The sequence below is a fragment of the Periplaneta americana genome, chromosome 2, assembly GCF_040183065.1.
Source record: "Periplaneta americana isolate PAMFEO1 chromosome 2, P.americana_PAMFEO1_priV1, whole genome shotgun sequence".
NCBI classification, from domain to species: Eukaryota; Metazoa; Arthropoda; class Insecta; order Blattodea; family Blattidae; genus Periplaneta; species Periplaneta americana.
The window spans coordinates 135,017,213-135,030,387 of record NC_091118.1 but is presented as its reverse complement, the minus strand read 5'-3'; the positions used below and the strand labels follow the sequence as shown (position 1 = coordinate 135,030,387).

Here is a 13,175-nt window from a genome sequence, read left to right as displayed (position 1 = left end):
TATTGTTTATACAATATGTAGAACATCATATGACTGACATATATATGTCATATTGGGAAGCATCGCTATTTATGTTCACAACCAAATGAAAATTCCATCACAGAACTAAAAAACGTAATCTGGAACGAATAAAATTATCCAGTTGCAGTGAAGGTCGAAGAATTTGTAAAATATTTCAGTGGTGTATTCTAAGTGGAAACATTTAATGACAAAGAAATGTGACATGATGTGTATGTTCATGTGCTGTACATATGTAGGAGCAAGTTATTTTATTGGGTATTCTACCAAAAACATATCTCTCAACATTCCATTCATAATCGATGTGTATTGGACAACAAAGCAATGACATTTTCGCTTCCGGTTTGTGACATTTAACCGGAAAGAACAAGCGGCATGTTTGTTGTACATTGGACGTTATTAAAGATTGTGTTGTAACACCGTGAAGCAAAGTTTGTTGCTGTGATTTACATATATGTTTCGTTTTATAGTCATATGTTTTTAAACGAATACTATGTGCTACATGTATCAGGATAGTGTGACTTTGCAAATGAAACTTACGTAACTACTGCTTTAGTGTCGGTTGTCTAATGGGTATAGTGTGTAATTCCAGTGTCTGTTATGTGCATGAAGAAGGATGGAATTTTGGGAAAAAGAATTTGAATATCACATACTGACATTAGGTAAATCACATACATTTATTCTTCCTTAGTTGAAGTGATTTCTTAGACTTCATACTTCATTGTAATTATGCACTGCTACAGTGCTTATGCTATCGGCCTTGCCTGTATTAAATTCAATATTTGAAATTTGATAAGTTTGGTTGTATGCTTTTCGATTGCCTACGTAAATTATAAATTACGCTGCAATGGCCAAGGTAGCCTAAAGATGACCGTCCATTAAAGAAACAGATCTTGTAACTTACCGGTACAGAGAAAGGACGCTCATTTTCCAAAACCACATAATCTACCTAACCTAATCTAGTTTAATATAGGTTAGTGTAGGTTTGGTGTGGGAGGTAGAGCAACTCAAATCATAATCAAGTAGAGGAAAATTCGGCAATTCTTCAGAAAAACTATACCAAAGAATTTTCTTTTGCTTCAATGGCTTCTATAAGACGTAGGCCTATAGGTATATAGTGATAAACACGTGGTTTTAGTTCGCAGCCACCAATACTTCCACCATAAAAATAACTTGGTACCTACCTGTATATTTTAATGCCTACTACTTAAGTTACAATTAGGCTATGTAACACTCGAGAGGTCCAGGACGCGCAGTATACTCTTCCTCACGCTACTCATTGGGTGTATTGCATATTTATATCATATGTGTGAAGCAGATAACTGTTCGCGCTCATCATTGGCGTGATAAAGTTTAGGTTTATAGCCTGTAGGCCTGCTTCATCTTTTAAATTGAAAATTGGACCTTCCATTTAGTACGTCTATATGGACCGTCTCTGTTCAGTCTTTCTGTGGGCCTATAGCCTATTCCAATAATTGTCGTAGAACTCTGAATAGCAGTAGCGTCGCATGACATTTTGACATAGGGATGCGAATTTTTAAATGATTAAAATACAGTAGTCTGCTTTCGTTATATGTCGAAGTTGCATTCCTGAAAATAGGCGCTTATCGATGAATGTTTGAGTTGAATTTTCAAATTTTCTTTATAATTTCCTTGTAGCATAAGTTATGAGGATATTTACCGGGCTGAGGCCTGACTGTGTTTACATAAAATACGAAAGACGAAAGTGCATAGAACGAGACCGAATACACTGTCGATAATACAGTAAATCAAAATAAGCTTCTTAGTTTTCTTTTAGATTTAACAATATTTCTTCAGGGGGCGAATTTGCAAAGGTGATAAATTGTGTATGATCAAGCATACAAAAGTTTCAGTTTGGAATTTTCAGAAAACTTTTGAATAATATCAATTCTGATAACGTGCAAGATTTCATTGAACAATCGCCTATACACAATTTTCTTATCCTCTCCAGGGATTGCATCCAGCCGTGATCTTTCAGATTGAGAATAATTTTCAGCAGCAAAATCATCCATGCGTTCCCAAAATTCCTGAAAGTAATTTCTCAGTCCTTGCTTGTACTCTTCGAAATTACGAATTTTTGTTTTACAATTCTTCATGAAGATGAAGGATGGGTGGAGGAGAGTAAACTTAACAGTCCTTGTGCACAAACGACAGTTTCATGGTCCCATTCACAATCTTCATTATCCATTATTGATTCAAATAATCATTCCAACTATCATGATTTAGAGAAAAACTCGAAAATCCAGCAAGATTAGTTAACTTCACTTTTACTTGTTTCATAAAATTGGCAGACTGAGTTAAGACGAGGTTTACACGCTGACTTACAGTGGATGCGAAATTTTGGATGTAAACCATTATGTTCTCTCGCCATCATATCCGCTGCAGCATAGGTTTGAGCAATAACTTTATCATTTCAATCGAAATCGTAAAATGACTTCGAGAGCATGTTCAAGGACAGCATTTGCAGACTGTCTGTGCTGACGTCTGTTCCTTTTTAAACTCCTTCAATGGCGCCATCTTCTGTTATATATCGCAGAATTGAAGATAACTGCGATTTCATGCTATGTCAGAGCTCTCATCCAGAATTAAAGCTACAAACGGTGCTTTACAACCCTCTTTCGTAATTTTATTACCCATGACTTCGCCCACTGAAAATATCAAGTTACTCTGAAATTTCTGAATTGAAGGCGAAATGAAACGAAACATAGTGCAGTATTCTAAATATGTTTTCAGTTAACTGTCTTGCACTCCCCTAGAAAACATCTGGCACGGGTTGGGGGGTTGTGAATCAAAACAAAAGCTAATGCATTTTATGAGTTTAAGGCTTATTTCTGGTCTCTTATGGTTGTTGGCATGTTCTTTTGTACTTCTAATAAATAAACAGATATTGGTCTCTTCTATTCAGTAAATTTCATAACAGTTCAAAGTGAGGTCTACGCAATGAGCAAACAAGTGTGTGGTTTTCAGTATTTAAAAGAAAAGTTTACCATTTTGAGTGAAGGCAAATTAAAAGAGAGGGTATTTTCATCAGTCCACAAATTCACAAAGTTATGGCTGACTCTTTGTTTGAGGAAAAAACTTTCCATTACAGAAAAAATGGCATGGCCCGATTTCAAAGATGTTTGCTCAAATTTCCTTGGAAATTTTAGTGCAGATAACTATATAGAACTTGCTGTGGAAACAATGTCAAGTGTATATGAGAAAATGGGGTGTAATATGTCTCTCAAAATATACTTTACATTCTCATTTGGATTTCTTTCCTTCTAACCTTGGAGCAGTAAGCACGAGCATGAGGAAAGATTTCATCAAGAAATATCTGAGAGACGCGATGTAAAGGAAAATCATCATCCAGCATGCTTGTAGACTATTGTTGGTTCCTTGTAAAAGACAGTCCAGGTTTATTTATACACAGAAGTCATCCAGAAAATTCTGTTAATTGGAAGTTCAAATTCCGAGATTTTTCTCAATGTACGCATGAAATATTTTTATTGTTGTTGCGTTTTAAACTATGTAACATCATTTTTGTATCCAGTACATATTTTTCAATTATTATGAGGGATTTTGAATCCCTAGTGTATTATAAGTTTACCAGTAGCACCGAAAAATTAAAATAAAGTTTTTTTCATACAAATTTCAATTGATTTTCTCCGGAAATTGGTACGTGATGGGACAATTTGGATTTTAAATTCAGATTTAGGGCGTACAGAGTAGTAATATTCACCTATTTTTATTTCGGAGCAAGACAGAAAGTAAAAATTTGTTGTTCAGTGTAATAGATGTACATATCAGCCAGAACCTCAATCAGAGGAGGTTTCACAGTGTGCGGCCTACTTTCTAATCCAAGTTTTGCTTCTGAAGCAAGTGTTGCTTTAGTTGTGATAATGTGTAGTCCAGTCAAGTTTTTGTCGTAATTTGTTTTCTGAAAAGTGTTTTAATTATTCCATTCATTTGATCATATATTTTTTTTTTAATTTTAAAGCAGCAGGTTGTAGTTTGAAATTACATACATCCTGGATGAATTGACTCATAGCTAGAGAGTATTCATAAACAAGATTTAACATACCCAGGAAGGGGCATATGTGAATGAAGGGATTCCATGATGTCCCCCAACAAACTGTATTTTTTTTTTTTTTTTTTCTGTTTTCAGATTTGATATCTGGCTGAGTATAAGATGGAATTCACAGCTGAGAACCTTGAACGTGCTGTGGCACAATTCTACCACACAGATGCAGCGATGCAAGCACAAGCCCATCAGTGGCTGACAGCTGCCCAAGCATCCCCAGAAGCATGGTGTTTTGTCTGGGAATTGTTACATCCAAGCAAGGTTTTTAAAAGAAATTACTGCACAGATTCAGTTTTGCTTCATTGATTAATTATTATTAATGTATTTCACTTGGCAACAAAGTTTGAAGTATACATTGTTAAAAGTGAATAATTTTGTCTTCAATAAAAGACAAGTATATGTATTTGTTAGCCAGCTCATGTTCAAATTAGTGATAAGTATAATTTGTGATATGGACAGAATTTGTTAATATTGATTGATCAATAATAAACACTTGACAACTAAATACAGTAGGGTAGTTGTAATTTTTATTCTTTTTCAATTTGTGCATGTCATATGTTCACATCAGCAGATAGGAAATTGTGGACCAGTGAGGTTTAGAATTAGCTTCTTCCTATTTTCTTTCTCTTCGAGGTCTCCATAATCATTATCTTGATGATAGAGGTTATGTGGTAACCAAAGTTTGAATATGCATTGAAACTGATGTTGTTACTGATGTTACAAGAAATGCAGGGTGTATAGTAAAAGAAAATATAGAGATCCTAGTTGGTAGGTTAAATTTGAGTGTGCAGTAATGAAACAGAATGTCACTAATCATATATGGAATGTTGTGTATCACGAATTGAAAACAGACTAATAGTAGTCTTTCATATCGAATTTTCTCTTCCATCCATATTTATTCATGAACAAGAGAACCTCTGATATGCAATGAATATGCTATGTGAGACCAATGTGTCATGTCTTAAATTAGCAGCATGAAATGAGCACTGGTTTGAGTCCTCATTAGAAAAATAAACTTTCTCATGAAATTTCAGTCAGTGTATGGAACTGATGCCCTCTCTGTATCATAATAAAATGTGGGAACTAAAGTGAGTAGTAAAATCTGGTTTCAAAAGCTATCTATAACAGCTGAGGTGGATCATCTTGCTAATTACATATTACTTCCATATTGGTTAGATGATCACTCACCTCTGTTGAGATATATGTATGTGAAACCAGAAGTTAGTTGGCAGACCTTGGCCCTTTATGTGCTGTTACGTCAAGGAGTTTTTTGTCTTCTTAGATTTAATGGAATGAACACAGGGTTACAGGTTGAGGTATAGTGTAGAAAATTTGAACTGCATAGGCCTGTTCTGTTTTTAAAGAGATGACACGTTTGTTAGATAATTTTAAGAAGTATAGTTCAAAAGTTACATCTCAAAGACATGCACTGGGATGTGTAGTGGGACTATGATTCTTTTTTCTCACATTCCTCTTTTCAAATTGCACACTATTTGCAATAAGCACTGCATTAATTTGTTATGTGTTCAAAGAATTCATGCTTCAATGTAATTTAATTGCTTTCGTTTATAATTTTGTATTGTTATTTGTATTTAAAATGTGACTAATTAATAAATTTTCTTTCTTTTTTCAGTCTGCAGAAGTTCAGTTCTTTGCAGCAACGACTTTGCATACAAAATTAGTCAAATCTTGGCATCAAGTGCCACCTGAACAGTACACGTCTTTAAAGAAACAACTGTTAGAAGCCATTGCAAGCTATTGTCTTGGCCCCAAGATTGTCCTTAATCGACTCTGCATTGCTGTAAGAATCTAATTTTAAGTAGTGTATTGCAGTGTACATAATTTTGTCCTGATAATTTGGTGATTATTATTTTTTTCTCTGTATTCAAGTATTGCCTGTTCAAACCTGGCAAGGGGTGATGGATTTTGCAGAACAAAAATTTAAAGTTCAACATTCTGCAAGAGGAAAATAATGTTGGGAATCCTCTGTCACACTGAGTTTTTGAGTTATAAAAGAATCTTAATGTAGAAGATAAATCGCTAAGTAATCATATGATTTTAATCAATCAATCTTCTTAATGTATCCAGCTGTTTGCTGACAACATAAAGTCCACTATAGTCCACTGTAGTCATATGGTTTTAATGATGGTTTTGAATTTAAGATTCATAGGAGTTAGACTAGAAGTGGATAAGCGAGAGACTAAGACAAGTAGAAAAAAACAAAGCGGTATTAAGAAAATGGTATGGAAAGAGGGAAAGAAGTTAGAATTTAAGGAGAAATTAGTAGATAAGATTAGTGAATTAATGCAACTTGGTGTAGAGAAAATAGCAGTTGAGGATACTGACAAAGCAATAAAATTACTGTATCACTGTGTTGAAAGAGCAGGAAGAGAAATGTTGACAGTAGTAGAAAAAGTGTCGAGTAAATGTAGTTGCAGCTGGTACAACCAAGAGTGTGTAACGAGTAGACAACAGTACATGAAAGCATATCAAAATTGGAGATGTAATGCTAATAAAGGAAAAAAAAAAAAAAGAAAAGAAAAGAAATTTTCCTTAATGTAAAAAGAGAGTATAGGGAATTACTAACAAATAAAAGAAGAAAGTTTGCAGATAATGAATTAAAGAAATTAAATGATTAGATTAAAAGTAATAATATAGTGGAAGCATGGAACACAATAAGATTAGTAATGAATTGGGAGAATAAGGATATTTTAATAGAAGGAAAAAATGGATCTGGCATTTTGATAGACTAATGATGACTAGTACTACGAAAGAACGGTGCATTAGTTATGACAGATATGTTGAGTGGAAATATATTGAAGAATTAGATGACGACTTTAGAATAGAGGTATTACTAAAAGTATTAACAAAAAGGAAAAATAAGAAATCAATAGGGATAGATGGCATACCTATACAATGTTGGTAGGAGTTAGTTAAGAATAAGAAATAGGCAAGGGTATTAAAGATTTTGAACGTAATAAGGAACAATAATAAAGTGCTAGGAGACAGCAGGAGTATTATCTATTGCTCAAGTCAGAGAAATAGAAATCAATTCCTAGCATCTTTCCAAAGATTATAAAGACTTGTACAATATTATTAAAACTTTTAAGAGGGAATAGGTCAGTTGTATATGATGTTAAAGAGGTAGATAATGGGACTGTTCAGACAACGAGCTCAGAGCTAACCCAATCTGCCTTAAGGTCTACATAGTTTATATACTGGCTTTAATGTAACAAGTAATAAGGACGTATTTGTAATGAAAGAAATGGGAGATTAATGGTCTGTTGTTATTATGTATTTCATTCTTCAAATAACTACATTTCGTTTTACTTTTTCAGTTGTCGGCCTATGTTCTACATACACTCCCTGTCCATTGGCCAAATGCTGTACCTGAGTTGCTAGCAACTTTACAGCCGTCCAACTTACCTACTATTCCTCCTGAAAGAACAGCGTGGATTCTTCTTGAAATACTCACAGTTCTTCCAGAGGAGGTAAGATCTTCCTGCATATGTTTAAATGTTCGACATCTGCTATCTAGATGAGACTTTCTGCTATGCTGTTATCATATGTAGTTCCAGGTTGCACTGTCTTATCTCATACTTAATTGTTGAAGAAAAAAAAAAAGAACATTTCAAATGTCAGAATGTCGCACAGTTGAAAGATTTGAACATATTTTTTGTAATAAGTTTTATTATTTGTAGCTTAAGGATCGTCAGCACAATTAGGGAACAGTATATGTTTTTTTTTTTTTGTATAGCTAATATATGGATATAAAATTTACGAGGGACCGTTCCATATTGAATTACATTTTATTTTCTTACACACACCCAGAATCTCTATGCCTCAGCAGATACATCCACTTTCTTAATATAGTCTCCATTAAGCTTTACACATTTGTACCACCGATGTAGCAACTTCTCTAGGCTCTCCTGGAACCATATTTTCGAAGTTTGTTGCACCCACGTCAGGACAGCTGCATTCAGTTCCTGGAAGTCTGCGAAATGAAGTCCGTGCAGAGGTTTCTTCAAAGTCCCGAATAGGTGGTAATCAGAAGGGGCCAAGTCAGGAGAGTATGGTGCATGTGGCAGCACCTGGAACCCCATCTCAGCGATGGCAGTCGTGGTTGACTGACTTATGTGGGAACTAGTGTTGTCATGTTGCAGTAGCACACTTTTCGCCCATTTTCCTGGCCGTTTCTTTTGAATTCCATGTCACAAGCTCCGAAAGGTCGCCACATATGCTGTGCTGTTAATGGTGGTCTCTAGTTCGAGCCAGTCAATGAGGATGATTCCATCATTGTCCCAAAGACTGTGGCCATGCATTTGTCTACTGATGGCGTTGTTCTGAATTTCTTTGGTTTGGGGTTGCCTTTATGCTTCCACTGCATTGATTGGGCTTTGGTCTCTGGCTCATGGTAATGGAGCCAAGTCTCATCGCCAGTCACGAGTTTGGACATGAATATATTATTATGATGTACCAAAGTACATATTATATTTCCGTGCAGATATGATATACGAATAATCACTTAGTGATTTAAGACGGCACTTATTCCGTCGGATCCCGGCCACTTAGTCACTCATAACGAGTGCACCTCTGCACATGTGTGAACATGGTCCCACTGTCATACATCTATGATGCAGTGCATGAGGGTAGGCCACTAGAGGGAATCCAAGAGGTGGAACTTAAATTGAGAGGATTCAATCTGGCATCGGGATGGGAATCCGGTGTGGCTTAGTGGATAGAGCATCAGCATGTAGAGCTGAAAACCCGGGTTCAAATCCCGGTGCCGGAGAGAATTTTTCTCCGTTCCACTCATCTTTCATCATTTGGACATGAAGCCTTCTGGATCCTGGCTGTGGCGTTGAAGGAGACTTGGGGACCCACCCAGACACCGTCCTCATCTTAAGGTGTTCATGCATTATGCGGTGCAGAGTGGTATTCTGTCAAGTATTATGGCTGCCTCCAGTTCCGAGAATGAGATGCACCTGTTCTCCAGAACATGCCGCTCCACTCTAGAGATGTTGACTGGTGTTGTCACAGTCACTTTCCTTCCAGAACTAGTTCCCTTTTCCATTGATGTGCGGCCACATTTCCAGCCATCCACGGTTTTTCGTGATGATGAATGCTCACCACACACTGCCATCAATGGCCTGTGAATATCTGCAGTGTGTATACCCTCTTTCCATAGAAACCACGTCGTCCAGCACTGTCCTTGATGATCACTCTCCATCCTGTCCACTCACATAATGACAGCAGTTGAGGAAATGCACTGTAGTTTGCAGGAATTACACTCCTCTGTATCGCGCTGCCACCTGCAGGCAAATCAATGTGCTACATGTTTGCAACTCTAATGACAAGCCAAATAGCGGACCATGAATGGTGGGAAATTTGAAAGTGTAAATCAATATGGAACATCCCTCGTACATTGCATTCAATCCATAATGTGTCATATGATGTAATTATTTAACTCTTAAAGAGCAGAGCTTATATGAATTAGCATTTATTATAAGGTATCATTTCAAAAATCCTGAAAATCCAGATTATCTGTTATTTTTTTTATCCTGGAAAATAGAGTGCGAAAAATGTTGGTATTTATTCTTTATTGGTGCTTATTGTGAATTTATATTTGCTTGTAGTTGTAATGAACTGTAAACAACAATACATTTTGATGAAATTCTGCCTCAAATCCTCCCTTTATGTGTAATACCGAAAAAGCTATTCAGTTCAATAGAATTTTATTGAATACAGTAATAACTAATAATTTAAAAGTGTGCATTTTTCCTAACTTCTTGTTTTCTGCAAAGTATAAAAATACATATGGAGTTCATATCCCATGCATTAAACATTTCAGTAAGTTGTCTTTTGCGGAATGTTTATTATCTACTTCCCACCATTGTAGACATGTTCTTACCATTTAAATTTTCAGTTTCAGAGTTCACATCTTGCACAAACACAGAAAGGTTTAGTAAGAAACGAACTTCAGAAAAACATCCCACAAGGTATGTGTAAAGGCTTAGTTAGATTTTCATTACAAACAAAATATTACATTGTTGTACTTCATACAATTTTTATGTAGTGAAACAAAAAGTACTCACTTGAGTATATGTGAACAAATTTTCCAGTTCATCAATAAGTGTCTTTTTTTTTTTTTTTTTTTTTTTTCATTTAAAAACTTTTTTCCACATTTTTACTGAAATCAATTTTTCTGTATCCCTTATTTATATGACTATCAATGGGATCAATTAATGAAAGTAGTTACCGGTAATTTTTATTTAATTGACCATTCAGAATATATAATTATACATTTGCTTTGATTAATTTCATTTGTTTTGCTGAAACAATGGACAGAAGTATTCTTTTCTTAAGTTTACACCTATTGTGTTGAGCTGAACTGACCTTTTTTTTTTGACGTAGTAAAAAACTTTGTAATATGGAAATATCATACAGAGAATATATTAAGTAATTGTTTTATATCATTGTGTTAGTATTTGTATCGTATATAATTAATATTCTATAGTGCTGTCATTGTTGGAGAACATACTTGCAACAGACACTTCAACTTCTAACAATGAAACAGCAGTTGAAGTGACACGTCAGGCAGTTTGTTGTGCTGGATCATGGCTGCAACTGGGTGTGCCACTTCCGGATTGTGAGAAGCTGGCAGATCATCTTGTTGCAGCTGTCTTCACTAGCACTGCTTCTCCACAACTCCATCAGACAGGGTGAGTTTGTTGCCATTGCGATGGAACCTATTATGATGCTTCTGTTGACTATGGACAATAAAAATAAAGTTTCCACTAACATATGAATGAAAACATATGACATATAGAGTATGCTTTACTGAAATGTGAAGAATACAAAGGGGAAGAGGAAACGTCCATTCTTATGTCTTTCAGTAGTGTTTTTGAAACATTAATGTTGTAATTTAGAAAAAAAACACTGGTAGTAAAAACTGGACACTACAAAGAAGGGACAGACCTAGAATTGAAAGCACGGAAATGAGATTTTTAAACCATTAGCAGAATACATCTTCAGAGATCAGGTGAGAAACAGGGTAATATAAGACCAATTAGGGCTACTTAAAAGGTGTTGCAAAAAAAAAAAAAAAAGGTGGCTGAACTGAACAGTGTATATGTTCACATCAGTGTGTGCTGCCATGCTTGCATGGATCGTTGACATATTACCCAACCATTCTGTTTGTGGAATGGCAATCACTTGTACTAACACAGCATGTCATTGTTACATCACCTAGGGGGATGAAAGGCAAAGTGTACAAAAACAAAGTAAACACAAGGGACAATTGGTCGCTCACATTATGAATAGTGTTGCCATCTAAAAGAATGACAACATGACCTCAAAAGAGCAACATTTACTGTTGTCAGCAGAATGCAAGAGTGCATTGAACTATTGAAATGTCATTGATACCATATAAATAAACAATAAATGTAATCTTTTCTTCTTGCCACTTGTAACATTTGTTATTCGTAACATTCAAACAGCTGTATCTAAATATTGGACACAAGTTTATGTGAACTATTTTTACTCAGAATAGTCCGTACTACATTTCCTAAAATATTTACTTTTTCTCCTGTACTCAGGAAGATAAAGTATAAAGCCAATGCATACTATAGAGAACCTGAATGACCAATAACTTGCTGGAGAGAATCTCTCCCTATATCAAATGGGACAGGCCAGCAGGCCTAAACCTTATTACTACAAAAAGATGAATTATTTAAATGAATCATAAATTGAATTTATAGAAGCGTAAATACTCATAAAAGATAATACTTCTATGTACAGATTTCATGTGACATTTCACTGTTGTATTATGTTCATAAGTATATGACTAAAATATAATGTTAATCAGAATATTACTTATTGTGAATACAGATCAATAAAATTGGACATGTGTACATCCTTCTGTTTCCATTTCTGAAATGAGTAGATGTTTAGTCCTCTCCTTTGTTTACTTCAGGTACATTCTTTGCTAAAAATAAATTTTAACATATATGAGCATTTTAAAATTATAACTAGCCTCATTTGGTTTCATATATCTATTGTTACTGTTTACATTACAACAGACTGGCAGAGTCAGCACTGGATGCCCTCAGCAATATGGCTACTCATCCTGATACACATAAATACCCGTCCACTTGTCTACGATTGTTAGCTAAGTTGTTACCACTGCATCAGATAATACAGGCACAGCATCAGCAGCGAGAAGGTGTTGACCAAGGAGATCAGGTTAGTAATAACAGAATATATTACTAGATAACTGTGTGGTCTTCAAGTGTTTTTTTTTTTGTGGGGGGAGGGGTGGGTAGGAATTACAGTGAGTTTTCTAGATATTAGTATCCAGTAGTGTTCGATATGTAGTACAGTTATTAATATTTACATAGTTATGTTAAATTTATGATAGTTTGAATCAAAATTTAGCGATGTGCATAACATTTTCTTTTTTATTTTTTATTTTTTTTTCCTTTTTTTTAACTACTGGCATGCACTTGATTGTTAGTTATGTAGACCAATTTACTGACAGTCACCCAGTGTACACCATAGGATGCAATCTAATATTATACCTGATGAGTCTCTAAATCAAATGAGAAGTTCTTGGAGATTAAATCAAAGTTTATGATTAACTTTTCTCAGGTTTTTTTAATTTAATTTTGGATAGTTATTTTAAGCAGTGTGAGCAAATGATTAATATGCGTTATACTGAAGATATAGTAGCAAGTTTTTAATGCTTTGGTATCACGAATATGCAATCCATAATATAAATGAGGTCTACACTTGCCTTTGGTTAGCAGATGTATTGGACAGAGCTGGAAGAATTAATTAACATCCATCAACCTTCCTCATATCCACCACTTGTGGGATGTCGTCAACAGTTGAATAATTCTTGAATTGCCACACAAAACGGCAATTGCTGCTTTTCGACTTACATTGGTCATGACCATTTGGGTTGTTACCTTCATAAAATTAGTTTGCTGTAACATTCCACTACATGTTAAGTCTGGAAGAAGAAAATATGAATATGAAGAGTCTTAGGACATGTCAGTTTCTATTATGCATT

General features: G+C 35.0%; 1 protein-coding gene across 3 annotated transcripts in view; it reads left to right on the top strand.

Moving 5' to 3' along the window:
- The first annotated feature begins 89 nt into the window (after positions 1–89).
- Positions 90–13,175, top strand: part of cdm (importin-13-like protein cdm) — an 81,742-nt gene continuing 68,656 nt past the window's right edge. For all 3 annotated transcript variants that reach the window (XM_069818460.1, XM_069818461.1, XM_069818459.1), the window contains exons 1-7: positions 90–680; positions 4,187–4,363; positions 5,736–5,903; positions 7,441–7,593; positions 10,029–10,101; positions 10,620–10,824; positions 12,184–12,346. In XM_069818460.1, the coding sequence (XP_069674561.1) occupies positions 4,211–4,363; positions 5,736–5,903; positions 7,441–7,593; positions 10,029–10,101; positions 10,620–10,824; positions 12,184–12,346 (915 nt within the window). In that variant the 5' untranslated portion in view covers positions 90–680; positions 4,187–4,210. The remainder of the gene's footprint in view (positions 681–4,186; positions 4,364–5,735; positions 5,904–7,440; positions 7,594–10,028; positions 10,102–10,619; positions 10,825–12,183; positions 12,347–13,175) is intronic.